Genomic DNA, 19212 nt, shown 5'->3' with positions numbered 1-19212 from the left:
ATGGTGGTGATGGCATCATGCTGTGTTGATCTTTTTCAGTGGCAGGGACTGAAAGACTAACCGGGAAAGATGAACCTAGCAAAGTGCAGACAAATCCTTGATGAAAACCTGCTCCAGAGTGTTCAGGTCTTCAGACTGGAACGAACGTTCACCTTTCAACCGGACAACAACCCTAAGCACACACCCAAGACAACGCAGGAGTGGCTTCGGGACAAGTCTCTGAATGTCCTTGAGTTGCCCAGCCAGAGCCCCGACATGAAACCCATTCAAACTGGAGAGAACTCTCTCTGGAGAGACCTGAAAATAGCTGTGCAGCGATGCTCCCCATCCAACCTGACAGAACATGAGAGGATCTGCAGAGAAAAACACGAGAAACTCCCCAAATAAAGGTGTGCCAAACTTGTAGCGTCATACCCTAGAAGACTTGAGGCTGTAATCGCTGCCGAAGGTGCTTCAACAAAGTACCGAGTAAAGGGTCTGAATACTTATGTAAATTTGATAATTCAGTTTTTGTTTTGTTATCCATTTGCTAAAAGTCCTAAAAAGCTGTTTTTGCTTTTTCATTATGGGGTATTGTGTGTAGATTGATGAAGGGGAAAAAAATAATTGAATCAATTTTAGGATAAGGCCAGGCAAAATTGATTCATTGTTTAACATATTTTCCCCCAGAAAAGTGGCGTGATCGAGCAAATAAATACAAAATAAATAAACATTAAGTGATAAGGAATAACAGAACTTTACCACATTGTCCTGGGGGCCACTTGTGCAGGCTCTAGGCCTAATGTGAGCTTCAAGAGTTACTTATTCCATGTGAAAACCTACACTATGTTTCTTAAAAAGAAAGATGTTACAATGTTGTTATAACCATGATAAATGAAACACAATGGGAAGTACAACTTGTATAAAATGTTGATATATAAAAATGAATTAATTACCTGAATGCATCTCTATAGCCTATAAGTGTTAACAAATTATTCATACAAATATGATTAGACCTCTCAAGGACTAGGCCTTGTCGAAAGAGGCCCAGTTAGGTCTGCCAAATTAACGTAGCATTGGAAAAAATATATACATCCAGCCTAGACTATAGCCTATCATCATCAAAATATAAAAATGTGTTTGTAACATGCACAATTAGAAGCATCAGCAAGCTTGACTAAATTCCAGCCCAGTAACTTTGCTCACCGCATCCTCTGACGGTCTCGTCTGGCTGCCACGAAAAGCCCTCACCTTGGAGAGAGTCGATCACGTCATTGTGGAGCTGCTGATCTGCACGAAGTGTGCTCGTGCTACTGGCCATGTACTTTGCTGGACATGCTAGCTATTCTTGGCGACACATGATTACTTTAAACGCATTCCATCTTGGTGTTATCGGTTGGCCTACAACTACTGATAGTACCGGCAAAATGTAAGTTATGAATTGCAAATCACCATACAGCTGACACACTTCGATTTCAATCATTTTGACTTCAATTTGGCCGTCCAAAATACATTCAGCTTGCATGGCCAGTGAATTGGTTCAATGACATTGTTGTTTCGTATATTAATCGCTTCTAATAGATCTGAAAATGATGCATGAATCATGAATTTAACCGACTGTTTGTTTATAACAAGGGACGTCTCACATTTAACCTGGACAGATAAATAGTAGGAATTTGCACTGGCTTCAGCCATGACGGCATGAGAGAGAAATGAAACCTCTGCACGTCGCTTGCAGGTGTGAGCGTGTGTTTTTCAATGTCAAATCCGAGGCTCAAACATGATCTGAGGCTGATTGGTCTGTTGCGCATCAACTTGGGAAAGCATCAAGGGAGAGCGGACAGTGTGTTATAAACAAAGCCGCATATATTGGCCAAAAAATGACACATCTGATTCGTTTTTTTTTTGCGAGGTGTGGAGAAAAGTAAGGCGGGGCATCCGTTAAACAGTAATTCAACTTCGTCCGGCCTACGGCTATTATTTAACAGAATGTGGGAAAAGTGAAGGGGTATGAATACTTTCCGAATGCACTGTATGTAATTTTGAAACGTCATTTTCAATAAACTTGCAAAAATGTCTAAAAACACGTTTTCCCTTAGTCATTATGGGGTATTGTGTGTAGATGGATGAGGAAAAACAATACATTTAAAATTCAGGCTGTAACAACAAAATGTGTAATAAGTCAAGGGGTACGAATACTTCCTGAAGGCATTGTAAGTAAGTGAATTAGCACAGCATTTCTAGAAGGTTAGAGTACTGACGGTCATAAGTGAGGATGTGTCCACTGATGCCCTCATAGACCACGTGTCCTTTGGACAGGAGCTCATCCCGCTCCCTCTCTGCTCTGCTGGGGCTATCCTCTGTGATCAGACGGGTTATGGTCCCCTTGTACAGCACATCTGCCGGGGTGCCCTGTGGAGGGAGTGGGACAGACATAGGAACAACACTCAATCATCTCACAAGATAGAGGACATCAGTTTCACAGATTTCATTAGTCATTGTTGTAAGATGTACAGTACCAGTCAAAAGTTTGGACACACCTACTCATTCAAAGGTTTTTCTTTATTTTTTTTCTACATTGTAGAATAGTGAAGACATAAAAACTATGAAATAACACATATGGAATCATGTAGGAACCAAAAAAGTTTTAAACAAATCAAAATATATTTTATATTTGAGATTCTTCAAAGTAGCCACACTTTGCCTTGATGACAGCTTTGCACATTCTTGGCATATTCTCAACCAGCTTCACCTGGGATGCTTTTCCAACAGTCTTGAAGGAGTTCCCACATATGCTGAGCACCTTTTGGCTGCTTTTCCTTCACTCTGCGGTCCAACTCATCCCAAATGATCTCATTTGGGTTGAGGTTGGGTGATTGTAGAATCCAGGTAATCTCAGGCAGCCCTTACACAGCCTGGGGGTGTGTTGGGTCATTGTCCTGTTGAAAAACAAATGATAGTCCCACTAAGCGCGAACCAGATGGGATGGCGTATCGCTGCAGAATACTTTAGTTGCCATGCTGGTTAAGTGTTCCTTGAATTCTAAATAAATCGCAGACATTGTCACCAGCAAAGCACCCGCACACCATCATACCTCTTCCTCCATGCTTCACGGTGGGAACCACACATGCGGAGATCATCCGTTCAGCTACTCTGCATCTCACAAAGACACTGTTTGGAACCAAAAATCTCACATTTGGACTCAAAGCAAAGAACAGATTTCCACATTGCTCGTGTTTCTTTGCCCAAGCAAGTCTCTTCTTCTTAATGGTGTCCTTTAGTAGTGGTTTCTTTGCAGCAATTCGACCATGAAAGTCTAATTTACGCAGTCTCCTCTGAACAGTTGATGTTGAGATGTGTCTGTTACTTGAACTCTGTGAAGCATTTATTTGGGCTGCAATCTGAGGTGTAGTTAACTCTAATGAACTTTTCCTCTGAAGCAGAGGTAACTCTGGGTCTTCCTTTCCTGTGGCAATCCTTAGGAGAGCCAGTTTCATCATAGCGCTTGATGGTTTTTGTGAAGTACTTGAAGAAACTTTCAAAGTTCTTGAAATCCTCCGGATTGACTGACCTTCATGTCTTAAAGTAAAAATGGAGTGTCGTTTTCTATGCTTAGTTCTTGTCATAATATGGACTTGGTCTTTTACCAAATAGGGCTATCTTCTGTATACCACCCCTACCTTCTACACCTGCATTACTTGCTGTTTGGGGTTTTAAGCTGGATGGATCAGCTGATGAAAGAAGGGCTTTATAAATACATTTGATTGATTGATTGATTGATTGAACACAACTGATTGGCTCAAACACATTAAGGAAATAAATTCCACAAACTTTTAACAAGGCACATCTGTTAATTGAAATTCATTCCAGGTGACAACCTCATGAAGCTGGTTGAGTGAACGCAGAGTGTGCAAAGCTGTAATTAAGGCAAAGGGTGACTACTTTGAAGAATCTCAAATATAAAATATATTTGGTTAACACTGTTTTGTTACTATATGATTCCATGTGTTATTTCATAGTTTTGCAGTCTTACTCTACAATGTAGAAAATAGTACAAATAATGAAAGTGTCTCCAAACTTTTGACTGGTACTGTATATTTTTCCAGAATGTAATTTTTCATTGTGATAGCTCTGGTGAGTAAGATCATACGGAGTGTACATCATGCACTGATGCCACATAGTCACATAAGAATACAATTTGTGTCTCAGATAATACGCTCCACAGACTCTGCAGTGCTAACACTAGGTGACAAAATGGCAGCAGCAGGTTTGGTCGGGGCTTTCTGTCATATCTCTGGCACACTTTGCTGTGAGTCATATTTCCGCCATTGCCGCTGAGTGTTTATGTAAGCCTGCTGGGAGGCTGATCGAGAGCACACAAGGCTGTCATTGGAGACTGATATGGAGTGTGGGAGGAGGGAGGGGGTGAAGAGGGACATGTGTTGCCCTAGATCACATTTCCTGTCTGTTGATTACAGATCTTTCCAAAGAAGGGGGGGGGGTGTAGTGTAGGTCAGGGGCCAGGGCATCTACCCCTCAGCATTCAACTTTATCAAGGGAGATGCGAGTGACACCCCTGATACAACAAAGCCTTAACTGTACACACGCACACATACACACACTTTCGCTCTGCCTAGCAGTCAGCTAAACAAACAAAGAAGGAGCAGGCTAACTTCCCCACCCGCTCTGATTACATCTCTCTCACCTTTCCCTCAGTTATCTATCTGAGCATATATAACATCACCCCATTTGAAGGCCAGTTGGCCCGAGGCAGATATTACAGCAGGCTGAGGACTGTGCATATCATTGATGGGGCTTAGTGAGTGGGGAATAAACAGATAAATAAAGTAGAGAACAGACGTGGTACATTGTGTACCTGTTGCTAGGGCGACAGGGAGCAGTCAGAGCCACGATCATGTCACACCAGGCAGGATTAGCAGGCAGATCCTGCCTGCCTGCAGCCCCAGCCTTTACCATGCCTTGCCTGAACACTAACTGAGCCTGACTAGCTTTCCAGCCTGGGGTCATGACCTCTCAACACGTCTATGTCGTTGTCCTCGTTTCATTTGGAGGCATACAAACAGTCCGGTGAGACTTTTAGGTCAAAGCTGATAAAGTCATGATAATGAATAAGGCACAGTAAGCAGAAGCACATTGTAGTGTTGTGGTCAGTGTGTTGCTCTTACCTGGGTGATGGAGCCTCCCCGGTAGGAGATGGGGGAGTCCTGGTGCACTCTGGTCCCTGGGATGCCCTTTGTGATGCTACCCCCCTGCACTGCTGGCAAAGACCCTGCAAATTCAACACATCCAGGAGCAGAGTCAGGGCTTTATATTGGCATAGACATCTGTTAATGTACCAATAACAGAGAAGAGAATCAGTATAAGCAGAGAGCAGTTTACACTTGATGCCCAACATCAAGGGGTGTGGAATGTATCTAGTTATGAACTCACCACGTCCAGCATTGGCGTCATGGGGCATCCCCTGCGTGGACAGGTTCTCTGCCAGGGATGACGGGCACCGCGGAGACAGCTGCTCCTGCTTTACCACCGGGTAGGGACCTGGTGTGTGTGTGTGAGTCAGAGAGGGACAGAGTGAGACAAGAGCAGAGGAGAGAGAGTGTCAATGGAGAAAGCCCAGGACACCCAAAATCTACAATTGAAGGTTAGGGTAAGAAGAAGGCAACTCACCAGCAAACCAAGGCTGGGAGTGCTGCACCCACTCCAGACACTTGGACTCACCCACTTTCCTCTGATCCATCCAGGACAAACCCATCTGTACAGGGGGCATCTTCCCATGGTCCATCCCATGAGCCGGGCTATGCAGCTGCACTGGGGTGCCCTGCGAACCACACAACAACAGTGAGCATGGTGAACGGCAAAACTCAATTCACTTTCACAATAACTCAACATCTAATGGGTGCCATGGCTCTCTCTCTCTCGTAGTGTCCTATACCTGTGTGATAGACCCCCCTGGCTTGTTGGAGGAGATGAGAGGGGGTGGCTCTGGCATATGGAGGGGGAGAACCGCTGCCATTCTGGCACCATCCTGCTGCAGACCAGGGGGCCCAGAGTGGCCAGCCTGCTGGAAAGCTGAGAGCAAAGACAGAAATATACTTAAAAAATATAGACATGACAGTTTAGGGAAGCAAGTAGGGTTGGCTAAGAATAGCACAGAGCAAGGAGGCATAACAATGAAATGGGAGATGAGACTTGAACTGGAATAGGGAGGGGTGAGGGTATGACGATGGGAAAAGGGAGAGGTGAGGGTCTGACGATGGGAATAGGGAGGGGTGAGGGTCTGCCGATGGGAATAGGGAGGGGTGAGGGTCTGCCGATGGGAATAGGGAGGGGTGAGGGTCTGCCGATGGGAATAGGGAGGGGTGAGGGTCTGCCGATGGGAATAGGGAGGGGTGAGGGTCTGCTGATGGGAATAGGGAGGGGTGAGGGTCTGCCGATGGGAATAGGGAGGGGCGAGGGTATGACGATGGGAATAGGGAGGGGCGAGGGTTTGACGAGAGGGAATAATAGTAAGGTAGGGAAGGTCTGAGGAATAGAGAGGGGGTGTAGTGGGACAGTGGACAGTCAAAGCACTTCGAACTCACATGGCTCTCAGATATCTCAATTCTTATTAGCCAACACCTGTCACGTGATCGGGTCATTCTCACAGGCATCTCAGCTAAGAAGTTGGCTACAAGTGAGACAGACACATTGGGGACGCAACTGCGCGGATCCTTCTTATCGAATTCCGAGGCGCATATTGGCCTACAGAACTTTTCGTCAGCCAACAAGATGAGTAAGCCTTACAAACAGCAAAAGCTATAGCCTATGTCAATCCACCATAGTACAAAAGTTTACCTATTCAATTGGTCAACTTGTCTTTCTGTGCAAGAAATAAATATTCCAAACATACTCTGGGACAGTTGGGAAAGGGAAAGGGTGATACCAGGTCAGCTGTACAACTGAATGCCTTCAACTGAAATGTGTCTCCCACATTTTAACCAACCCCTCTGAATCAGAGAGGGGATGCCTTAATCGACATCCATGTCTTCGGCGCCTGGGGAACACTGGGTTAAGTGCCTTGCTCAGGGGCAAAACGACAGATTTTTACCTCGCCAGCTCTGGGATTCGATCCACCTTTCGGTTACTGGCCTAACGCTCTAACCACTAGGCTACCTGCCACTAGGCTAGGCTACCTTGTGGGATGCGATAGATAACAAATTAATACAACCACTAGCATCAAAAAAACCTGTGGGTGATGCAAACGGTCAGAACGTTAATCTTAAAATGTTGATAAACTATAAGGATATTAATATTTCTTGACATTTGTGCAGAAAGGCTATAAGCGCGAATGTTCCAAAATGCAATCAATTAGCAGCGAAACACTGTTATCCAAAGTGACCGCAAACGTGATTATGTAATTCTTTATTATAAAAGTTGCATTTTTACGGTGAAAATTATCTTCACACGCCGCCTATGTATGCCGCCTATGTATGCCGCCTATGTATGCCGCCTATGTATGCCAGTTAGGCTCTACACGGATTAACGTGCTTAACTTTAAGAAATTTTGGCCACTTAAGTTGTGATACAAACCTTATCAAAACATATAGGCCCTATGGGCTAGGCCAGTGGTTCCCAAACTTTTTATAGTCCCGTACCCCTTCAAACATTCAACCTCCAGCTGTGTACCCCCTCTCACACTCTCAAATGTTGTTTTTGTGCCATCATTGTAAGCCTGCCACACACACACTATACAATACATTTATTAAACATAAGAATGAGTGTGAGTTTTGTCACAAGAAGGCCAGCATCCTGGAGTCGCCTTCATTGTTGACGTTGAGACTGGTGTTTTGATGGTACTATTTAATGAAGCTGCCAATTGAGGATTTGTGAGGTGTCTGTTTCTCAAACTAGACACTAATGTACTTGTCCTCTTGCTCAGTTGTGCACCGGGGCCTCCCACTCCTCTTTTTATTCTGGTTAGAGCCAGTTTGCGCTGTTCTGTGAAGGGAGCAGTATGCAGCGTTGTACGAGATTTCAGTTTCTTGGCAATTTCTCGCATGGAATAGCCTTCCTTTCTCAGAACAAGAATAGACTGATGAGTTTCAGAAGAAATTGTTGTTGTTTCTGGCATTTTTTATTGTTTCTGGCATTTTGAGCCTGTAATCGAACTCATCAGTACTGATGCCCCTGATACTGAACTAGTCTAACATGACCGTTTTATTGCTTCTTTAATCAGGACAACAGTTTGCAGCTGTGCTAACATAATTGCAAAAGGGTTTTATAATGATGAATTAGCACTTTAAAATGATAAACTTGGTTCCAAGATGGCGTAGCAGTCGGACGTGTGTTTTGCCTTGTCCCGTCCCGTAAATGTTTTGCTTACCTCGCTTTTATTTCATATATATTTTTATCTCACTTTCCATCTACTGACTGAATATACTCTCCTACAACCCACCTCACCCAATGTGGTACGGATCTGATATTTTTATACTTTAGAACCGGAACTCCCATCAGAAGCTAGCCAGCTAACTAGCAGTCAGTTAGCCACTGCTAGAGGTCTTCACCGTTAACTCGGACACCAGTAAGCCTAAGCTCGGTCAATACCTGCCAGTCTGCACAGCGCGATATCAACCCAGAGCATATCAGACTGCTTTTTCTCTACCACATCTCCTGATTCTGACTGCAAGCCCTGAACCTCCCCACTGGATCATCGCAGCTAGCTAGCTGCAATCCGAGTGGCAACTCCTGGATAACGTCTACGTCCCAAAAGAAGGAACCGGTTAGACTCGAGCGAGGCCCATCTCCCGGCTAGCCGAAGAGGTCCACCAGCCAATTCTTGGGCTACAAAACCTATTTTGCCAATTGTCCCGGACCCTTTACTGCCGACACAGAGCACTGCCGATCCATCACGACTGGTCTGCCAACGTATTCGTCCGAAGTGGTTTCAATAGGGTCATCTGTTGCGATGTCACCGAAGGCCTATCTGCAAGCCCCGGTCCGCTAGCAGTCTGAATCGCCGTGTCTCCAGCTCGCCTTGCGTAGTAGAGACTACTGAATCGGCTCCCTGACTCACCTACATTGCTACTCATTGGACCCTATGATCACTCGGCTACACATGCCTCTCCCTAATGTCAATATGCCTTGTCTATTGCTGTTATGGTTAGTGATTGTTGTCTTATTTCACTGTAGAGCCCCCCAGCCCTGCCCAATATGCCTTAGATAGCCTTTTTGTCCCACCCCACACACATGCGGTGACCTCACCTGGCTTAACTGGTTCCTCTAGAGACAAAACCTCTCATCATCACTCAATGCCTAGGTTTACCTCCACTGTACTCACATCCTACCATACTCTTGTCTGTACATTATGCCTCGAATCTATTCTTCCACGCCCAGAATTCTGCTCCTTTTACGCTCTGTTCCGAACGCACTAGACGACCAGTTCTTATAGCCTTCAGTCGTACCCTTATCCTACTCCTCCTCTGTTCTTCTGGTGATGTAGAGGTTAACCCAGGCCCTGCAGCCCCCAGCACCACTCCCAGGCGCTCTCATTTGTTGACTTCCGTAACCGTAAAAGCCTTAGTTTCATGCATGTTAACATCAGAAGCCTCCTCCCTAAGTTTGTTATATTCATTGCTTCACCATACTCCGCCAACCCTGATGTCCTGGCTGAGGAAGGCCACCAAAAATCCTGAAATGTCCATCCCCAACTACAACATCTTCCGACAAGATAGAACTGCCATAGGGGGCGGAGTTGCAATCTACTGCAGAGTTCTGTCATGCTATCCAGGTCTGTGCCCAAACAATTCAGCTTCTACTTTTAACAATCCAACTTTCCAGAACCAAGTCTCTCAACCTTGCCGCTTGTTATAGACCCCCCTCAGCCCCCAGCTGTGCCCTGGACACCATATGTGTTTTAATTGCCCCCCATCTATCTTCAGAATTCGTACTGTTAGGTGACTAAACTGGGATATGATTAACATCCCGGCCGTCCTACAATCTAAGCTAGATGCCCTCAATCTCACACAAATGATCAAGGAACCTACCAGGTACAACCCTAAATTCGTAACAACGGGTACCCTCAACGTGTACCCTCCTGACTAACTTGCCCTCTAAATACACCTCTGCTGTCTTCAACCAGGATCTCAGTGATCACTGCCTCATTGCTTGCGCCCGTAAAGGGTCCGCGGTCAAAGACCACCCCTCATGACTGTCAAACACTCTCTAAAACACTTCAGCGAGCAGGCCTTTCTAATCGTCCTGGCCCAGGTGTCCTGGAAGGATATTGACCACATCCCGTTAGTAGAGGATGCCTGGTTGCTCTTTAAAAGTGCTTTCTTCAACATCTTAAATAAGCATGCCCCATTCAAAAAATGTAGAACGAAGAACAGATATAGCCCTTGGTTCACCCCAGACTTGACCAGCACAAAAACATCCTGTGGTGATGTGCATTAGCATCGAATAGCCCGCGCAATGTGAACTTTTCAAGGGAGGTAGGAACCAATACACACAGTCACTTAACCTGTTACTCCTACCCCCTACTTTTTCGAACATTCTGTTAAAAATGGCGCAACATTTCAGCACCCTGCTGCTCATGCCAGGAATATAGTATATGCATATGATTAGAATGTGTGGATAGAAAACAGACGTTTATAAAACTGGTTAAATCACGGCTGTGACTATAACAGAACGTGCGTTTCATCGAAAAGTGCAGGAAAATCTGATCACTGAAAATGGAAAAATATATCCATGCGCGACTTGAACCCATTGATAAAGGTGAACCACATTTAATGGGGCTGAGGTTGCAATACCTACAGCTTCCACACAATGTCTAGAGTCTTGTCATTTGCCTACTATTTGTTTCTTGGTCAAACAGACGCAAGGCAGCGCAGTTCTTCCGGTCTCCGACCGGATATTTTGGTTGAAATTTACCCGGACATTATTTCCAGACGGACAGCTAAAGAATATACATCGCCTCGTGATCAATTTGGTCGCTTATTAACGTGTACTAATACCTAAAGTTGCATTACAAAAGTATTTCGAAGTGTTTTGTGAAAGTTTATCGTCAACTTTTTTAATTTTAAAAAATGACGTTACGTTATAAGACGCTATTTCTTTTCGTTTATCACACAGTCTTCATAGATCAATATCTAGGCTATATATGGACCGATTTAATCGAAAAAAAGACCCAATAGTGATTATGGGACATCTAGGAGTGCCAACAAAGAAGATGGTCAAAGGTAATGAATGTTTTATATTGTATTTGTGTGGTTTGTGTAGCGACGACTATGCTAATTATTTTGTTTACGTCCCCTGCGGGTCTTTTGGGGTGTTACATGCTATCAGATAATAGCTTCTCATGCTTTCGCCGAAAAGCATTTAAAAAATCTGACTTGTTGCCTGGATTCACAACGAGTGTAGCTTTAATTCAATACCCTGCATGTGTATTTTAATGAACGTTTGAGTTTTAACTAGTACTATTAGCATTTAGCGTAGTGCATTTGCATTTCCAGATGTCTAGATGGGACGCCTGCGTGTCAGGTAGGAGCAAGAGGTTAAGAAAGCTATGGCTAGCTTTTTCAAACAGAAATTTGCATAATGTAGCACTAATTCCAAAGATTTCTGGGACACTGTAAAGTCCATGGAGAATAAGAGCACCTCCTCCCACCTGGCCACTGCACTGAGGCTAGGAAACACTGTCACCACCGATAAATCTACGATAATCGTTCATTTCAAGAAGCACTTTTCTACGGCTGGCCATGCTTTCCACCAGGCTACCCCTAGCCCGGCCAACAGCTCTGCACCCCCTAAAGAAACCTGCCCATCCCCCCGGCTTGTCCTTCACCCAAATCCAGACAGCTGATGTTCTGAAAGAGCTGCAGAATCTGGATCCTTTCAAATCAGCTGGGCTAGACAATCTGGACCCGCTCTTTCTAAAATTATCCGCCAAAATTGATGCAACCCCTATTACTAGCCTGATCAACTTCTATTTCGTATCGTCTGAGATACCCAAAGATTGGAAAGCTGCCACGGCCATCCCCCTCTTCAAATGGGGATACACTCGAGACACAAACTGGTATAGACCTACAGTTGAAGTCAGAAGTCTACACACACTTAGGTTGGAGTCATTTAAACTCGTTTTCATTTCTTGTTAACAAACTAGAGTTGTGGCAAGTGGGTTAGGACAACTACTTTGTGCAAATCCCATAAAATGATGTCATGGCTTTAGAAGCTTCTGATAGGCTAATTGACATCATTTCAGTCAATTGGAGGTATACCTGTGGATGTATTTCAAAGCCTACCTTCAAATGCAGTGCGTCTGCTTGACATCATGGGAAAATCAAAAGAAATCAGCCAAGACCTCAAAAAAAAAATTGTAGACCTCCACAAGTCTGGTTCATCCTTGGGAGCAATTTCCGAACGCCCGAAGGTACCACGTTCATCTATACAAACGATAGTACGCACCCCATGAGACCACGCAGCCGTCATACCGCTCAGGAAGGAGACAAGTTCTGTCTCCTAGAGATGAGCGTACTTTGGTGCGAAAAGTGCAAATCAATCCCTAAACAAAAATGGGGTGGTTTGCAAGCCGAAGAACACCATCCCAACCGTGAAGCACGGCGGTGGCAGCATCATGTTGTGGGGGTGCTTTGCTGCAGGAGGGACTGGTGCACTTCACAAAATAGATGGCGTCATGAGGATGGAAAATTATGTGGATAAGCAACATCTCAAGACATCAGCCAGGAAGTTAAATTGGTCTTCCAAATGGACAATGACCCCAAGCATACTTCCAAAGTTGTGGAGTGGCCATCACAAAGCCCTGACGTCATCCCATAGAAAATTTGTGGGCAGCACTGAAAAAGAATGTGCGAGCAAGACGGCCTACAAACATGACTCAGATACATCAGCTTTGTCAGGAGGAATGGGCCAAAATTCACCCAACTTATTGTGGGAAGCAGGTGGAAGGCTACCCAAAACATTTGACCCAAGTTAAACTATTTAAAGACAACGCTACCAAATACTAATTAAAGTTCTGACCCACTGGGAATGTAATGAAAGAAATAAAAGCTGAAATAAATCATTCTCTCTACTATTATTCTGACATTTCACATTCTTAAAATAAAGTGGTGATCCTAACTAACATAAGACAGGGAATCTTTACTAGGATTAAATGTCAGGAATTGTGAAAAACTGAGTTTAAATGTACACTGCTCAAAAAAATAAAGGGAACACTAAAATAACACATCCTAGATCTCAATGAATGAAATATTCTTAGTAAATACTTTTTTCTTTACATAGTTGAATGTGCTGACAGCAAAATCACACAGAAATGATCAATGGAAATCAAATATATAAACCCATGGAGGTCTGGATTTGGAGTCACACTCAAAATTAGTGGAAAACCACACTGCAGGCTGATCCAACTTTGATGTAATGTCCTTAAAACAAGTCAAAATGAGGCTCAGTAGTGTGGGTGGCCTCCACGTGCCTGTATGACCTCCCTGCAATGCCTGGGCCTGCTCCTGATGAGGTGGTGGATGGTCTCCTGAGGGATCTCCTCCCAGACCTGGACTAAAGCATCCGCCAACTCCTGGACAGTCTGTGGTGCAACATGGCGTTGGTGGATGGAGCGAGACATGATGTCCCAGATGTGCTCAATTGGATTCAGGTCTGGGGAACGGGCGGGCCTTGTCCATAGCATCAATGACTTCCTCTTGCAGGAACTGCTGACACACTCCAGCCACATGAGGTCTAGCATTGTCTTGCATTAGGAGGAATCCAGGGCCAACCGCACCAGCATATGGTCTCACAAGGGGTCTGAGGATCTCATCTCGGTACCTAATGGCAGTCAGGCTACCTCTGGCAAGCACATGGAGGGCTGTGCGGCCCCCAAAGAAATGCCACCCCACACCATGACTGACCCACCGCCAAACCGGTCATGCTGGAGGATGTTGCAGGTAGCAGAACATCTCCAGACTCTGTCACGTGCTCAGTGTGAACCTGCTTTCATCGGTGAAGAGCACAGGGCGCCAGTGGCGAATTTGCCAATCTTGGTCTTCTCTGGCAAATACCAAACGTCCTGCACGGTGTTGGGCTGTAAGCACAACCCCCACCTGTGGACGTCGGGCCCTCATACCACCCTCATGGAGTCTGTTTCTGACCGTTTGAGCAGACACATGCACATTTGTGGCCTGCTGGAGGTCATTTTGCAGGGCTCTGGCAGTGCTCCTCCTGCTCCTCCTTGCACAAAGGCGGAGGTAGCGGTCCTGCTGCTGGGTTGTTGCCCTCCTACGGCCTCCTCCACATCTCCTGATGTACTGGCCTGTCTCCTGGTAGCGCCTCCATGCTCTGGACACTACGCTGACAGACACAGCAAACCTTCTTGCCACAGCTCGCATTGATGTGCCATCCTGGATGAGCTGCACTACCTGAGCCACTTGTGTGGGTTGTAGACTCCGTCTCATGCTACCACTAGAGTGAAAGCACCGCCAGCATTCAAAAGTGACCAAAACATTAGCCAGGAAGCATAGGAACTTAGAAGTGGTCTGTGGTCACCACCTGCAGAACCACTCCTTTATTGGGGGTGTCTTGCTAATTGCCTATAATTTCCACCTGTTGTCTATTCCATTTGCCCAACAGCATGTGTAATTTATTGTCAATCAGTGTTGCTTCCAAAGTGGACAGTTTGATTTCACAGAAGTGTGATTGACTTGGAGTTACATTGTGTTGTTTAAGTGTTCCCTTGATTTTTTTGAGCAGTGTATTTGGCTAAGGTGCATGTAAACTTCCGACTTCAACTGTATATCCATCCTGCCCAGTCTTCCTAAAATCTTCGAAAGCCAAGTTAACAAACAGATCACCAACGATTCCGAATCCCACCGTACCTTCTCCACTATGCAATCTGGTTTCCGAGCTGGTCATGGGTGCACCTCAGCCACACTCAAGGTCCCGAACGATATCATAACTGCCATCGATAAAAGACAGTACTGTGCAGCTGTCTTCATCGACCTCGCCAGGGCTTTTGACTCTATCAATCACCGCATTCTTATCGGCATACTCAATAGCCTAGGTTTCTCAAATGACTGCCTCGCCTGGTTCACCAACTACTTCTCAGATAGAGTTCAGTGTGTCAAATCGGAGGGCCTGTAGTCCGGACCTCTGGCGGTCTCTTTGGGGGTGCCACAGGGTTCAATTCTCGGGCCGAGTCTTTTCTCTGTATATATCAATGATGTCGCTCTTGCTGCTGGTGATTCTCTGATCCACCTCTATGCAGACGACATCATTCTGTATACATCTGGCCATTCTTTGGACACTGTGTTAACAAACCTCCAAACAAGCTTCAATGCCATACAACACTCCTTCCGTGGTCTCCAACTGTTTTTAAATGCTAGTAAAACTAAATGCATGCTCTTCAACCAATTGCTGCCCACACCCGGCCGCCCGACTACAAATACCTAGGTGTCTGGTTAGACTGTAAAATTCTCCTTCCAGACTCACATTAAGCATCTTCAATCCAAAATTAAATCTAAAATCTGCTTCCTATTTCGCAACAAAGCCTCCTTCACTCATGCTGCCAAACATACCCTCGTAAAAGTGACTATCCTACCGATCCTTGACTTCGGCGATGTCATTTACAAAATAGCCTCCAACACTCTACTCAGCAAATTGGATGTAGTCTATCACAGTGCCATAAGTTGTCACCAAAGCCCCATATACTACCCAACACTGCGACCTCGCTACATATTCGTCGCCAAACCCACTGGCTCCAGGTCATCTATAAGTCTTTGTTAGGTAAAGCACCACCTTATCTCAGCTCACTGGTCGCCATAGCAACACCCACCCATAGCACACGCTCCAGCAGGTATATTTCACTGGTCATCCCCAAAGCAAACACTTCCTTTGGCCACCTTTCCTTCCAGTTCTCTGCTGCCAATGACTGGAACGAATTGCAAAAATCACTGGCTGGAGACGTACATCTCCCTCACTAACTTTAAGCATCAGCTGTCTGAGCAGCTTACCAATCAATGTACCTGTACACAGCCAATCTGTAAATAGCACAACCAACTACCTCATCTTCATATTGTTATTTATCTTCTTGCTCTTTTGGACCCCAGTATCTCTACTTGCACATCATCATCTGCACATCACTCCAGTGTTAATGCTAAATTGTAATTATTTCACCTCTATGACATATTTATTGCCTTACCTCCCTAATCTTCTACAATTGCACACACTGTAATTTTCTTTTCTTTTGTGTTATTGACTGTATGTTTGTTCATGTGTAACTCTGTGGTGTTGTTTTTGTCGCACTGCTTTGCTTTATCTTGGCCAGGTCGCAGTTGTAAATAAGAACTTGTTGTCAACTGGCCTACCGTGTTAAATAAAGGTGAAATAAAAAATAAAAATAGCTAACGAAACGTGCCACTGTAACACAGGAGTGATGGTTGATGATAATGGGCCTCTGTACGCCTATGTAGCTATTCCATTAAACATCAGCCGTTTCCAGCTACAATAGTCATTTACAACATTAACAATGTCTACACTGTATGTCTGATCAATTTTATGTTATTTTAAATGGACAAAAAACGTGCTTATCTTTCAAAAACAAGGACATTTCTAAGAGACCCCAAACTTTTGAACGGCAGTGTGTGTGTGAAATTAGTTTTGATTTAGAATTGGACCATTATCATGCACTTGTCTCAGAACAGGGTCATGGGGGTAAAAGATAGATGTCATCTAACCACTTAAATAGTGAATGGAGGACGCTTTTCCCGTGGTTTATTTTCATGTCTGCCAGGTATGCTATACTCCCTCTGTAAAGCAAAACAATGTGCTTAATATTAGGAAAGTTGATAAATAAATCTAAACTGAACAAAAACATAAACACAACATGTAAAGTGTTGGTCCCATGTTTCATGAGCTGAAATAAAATATCCCAGAAATTGTCCATACACAAAAAGCTTATTTCTCTCAAATGTTGTGCACAAAATTGTTTACATTCCTGTAAGGGAGCATTTCGCCTTTGCCAAAATAATCCATCCACATGACAAGTGTGCATATCAAGAAGCTGATTAAACAGCATGACCATTACACAGGTGCACATTGGGCTGGGGACAATAAAAGGCCACTCTAAAATGTGCAGTTTTGTCACACAACACAAAGCCACATATGTCTTTGAGGGAGCGTGCAATCGGCATGCTGACTGCAGGAATGTCCACCACAGCTGTTGCCAGATAATTTAATGTTCATTTTTCTATCCTAAGGCGCCTCCAATGTCATTTTTGAGAATTTGGCTATACGTCCAACCGGTGTCAGAACTGCAGACCACGTGTAAACACGCCAGCACAGGACTTCCACATCTGGCTTCTTCACCTGCAGGATCATCTGAGACCAGCTACGCAGACAGCTGATGAAACTGAGGAGTATTTATGTCTGTAATAAAGCCCTTTTGTGGAAAAAAAACAAAAACAAATTCTGATTGGCTGGGCCTGGCTCAATCCCTGCCCAGTCAAGTGAAATCCATAGATTAGGGTGCTGGGTACCAGGGATTAGCACATTTGGGAGGCCACTAATGACCAACAGCAGCAACAGAGCTTGGAGAAGCCTAGTTACCACAACTAAACGGCCACGTGGAATTTGACTGTGGTCACCATAACAGCCGTAAGTGGGACTCACAGGAGTTATAGTGGAGTAGGTGCTGGTCGTGGCTGAGCTTGGCCATGTCTCGATGGGACATTGGGTAGGGGGACATGATGGGCCGGCCCAGGGTAGTGGCCCTCAGGTCCTCTGGCCCCACCGGCTGCTTCTTAGGGTCACCATGAGGAGAGAAGGCCCGGGACTTATCTGCAAGACGGGACAAACACACACACAAACGGTAAGGGATGGGGGGTAATTGCTATCTTTCTGGAAGCTGAGAACCATCCCTTGGTCAGCGCTAGCTTTTTATGCTCCTTCTCCTCATCATCATCATTACTATCATCATCATCATAGCAAGGAGTGCAGCCAGGCAGCCTCTGCGCAGTTAGCCACACAGCAACGCTGCTCCACACAGCCACAGCACACACACTACCAAACCTTCTAATAGTGTTACACACACAATCCCACTGAGGAAGTGAATTTAGCTAGGTGTGTGTTGGGCAAAGGGGTATGAGTTAGGGATAGATTGGGGTGGGGCGGGGTGTGAACCTACGTAATCCGTGAAGTAGAGTCTGCAGCCACCTCTCGTTGCCTTCCAGCTCTGCAGGGACACAGACATACTGCAGCTGATCACATACATCACACTCGCACACACAGTCACGCGTACATATGTCCATGTAGGGCTGGGCGATATGACCAAATATTATATCGCTGATTTTTAAAAATTTAATTGACGGTATTTGACGGTATTTGATGTTTTTTAATAATAAAAGTTCGAAATTTGCTTCATGAGTAGTGCGTGACCCTAGGATGGCAACACATACAGTTGGAAGTTGGAAGTTTACATACACTTAGGTTGGAGTCATTAAAATGTGTTTTTCAACCACTCCACAAATTTGTTGTTAACAAACTTTAGTTCTGGCAAGTCGGTTAGGACATCAACTTAGTGCATTTACACAAGTACTTTTTCCAACAATTTACACACAGAATATTTCACTTATAATTCCCTGTATCACTGTGCCTTTAAACAGCATGGAAAATTCCAGAAAATGATGTCATGGCTTTAGACGCTTCTGATAGGTTCATTGACATAATTTGAGTCAATTGGGGGTGTACCTGTGGATGTATTTCAAGGCCTACCTTCAAACTCTGCCTCTTTGCTTGACATCATGGGAAAATCAAAAGAAATCAGCCAAGACCTCAGAAAAAAAATTGTAGACCTCCACAAGTCTGGTTCATCCTTGGGAGCAATTTCCGAACGCCCGAAGGTACCACGTTCATCTATACAAACGATAGTATGTAAGTATAAACACCATGGGACCACGCAGCCGTCATACCGCTCAGGAAGGAGACGCGTTCTGTCTCCTAGAGATGAATGTACTTTGATGCGAAAAGTGCAAATCAATCCCTGAACAACAGCAAACGACCTTGTGAAGATGCTGGAGGAAATACGTACGAAAGTATCTATATCCACAGTAAAACGAGTCCTATATTCACACCTGAAAGACCACTCAGCAAGGAAGAAGCCACTGCTCCAAAACCGCCATAAAAAAGCCAGACTACAGTTTGCAACTGCACATGAGGACGAAGTCCTCTGGA

At 44.7% G+C, this 19212-nt stretch overlaps 1 protein-coding gene across 1 annotated transcript in view; it reads right to left on the bottom strand.

Annotated features, from left to right (window-relative positions):
* LOC124034383 (nuclear receptor corepressor 2-like) overlaps positions 1 to 19212 on the bottom strand; it is a 183935-nt gene that overhangs the window by 17863 nt on the left and 146860 nt on the right. Inside the window, 7 exon segments of the mRNA XM_046347510.1 lie at positions 2241 to 2391; positions 5166 to 5269; positions 5431 to 5538; positions 5719 to 5818; positions 5933 to 6069; positions 17653 to 17820; positions 18167 to 18214. Coding sequence (XP_046203466.1) covers positions 2241 to 2391; positions 5166 to 5269; positions 5431 to 5538; positions 5719 to 5818; positions 5933 to 6069; positions 17653 to 17820; positions 18167 to 18214 — 816 coding nt within the window.

This window comes from Oncorhynchus gorbuscha, linkage group LG04 (assembly GCF_021184085.1).
Source record: "Oncorhynchus gorbuscha isolate QuinsamMale2020 ecotype Even-year linkage group LG04, OgorEven_v1.0, whole genome shotgun sequence".
Classification (NCBI taxonomy): domain Eukaryota; kingdom Metazoa; phylum Chordata; class Actinopteri; order Salmoniformes; family Salmonidae; genus Oncorhynchus; species Oncorhynchus gorbuscha.
This window is presented reverse-complemented; position numbering and strand designations above follow the sequence as displayed.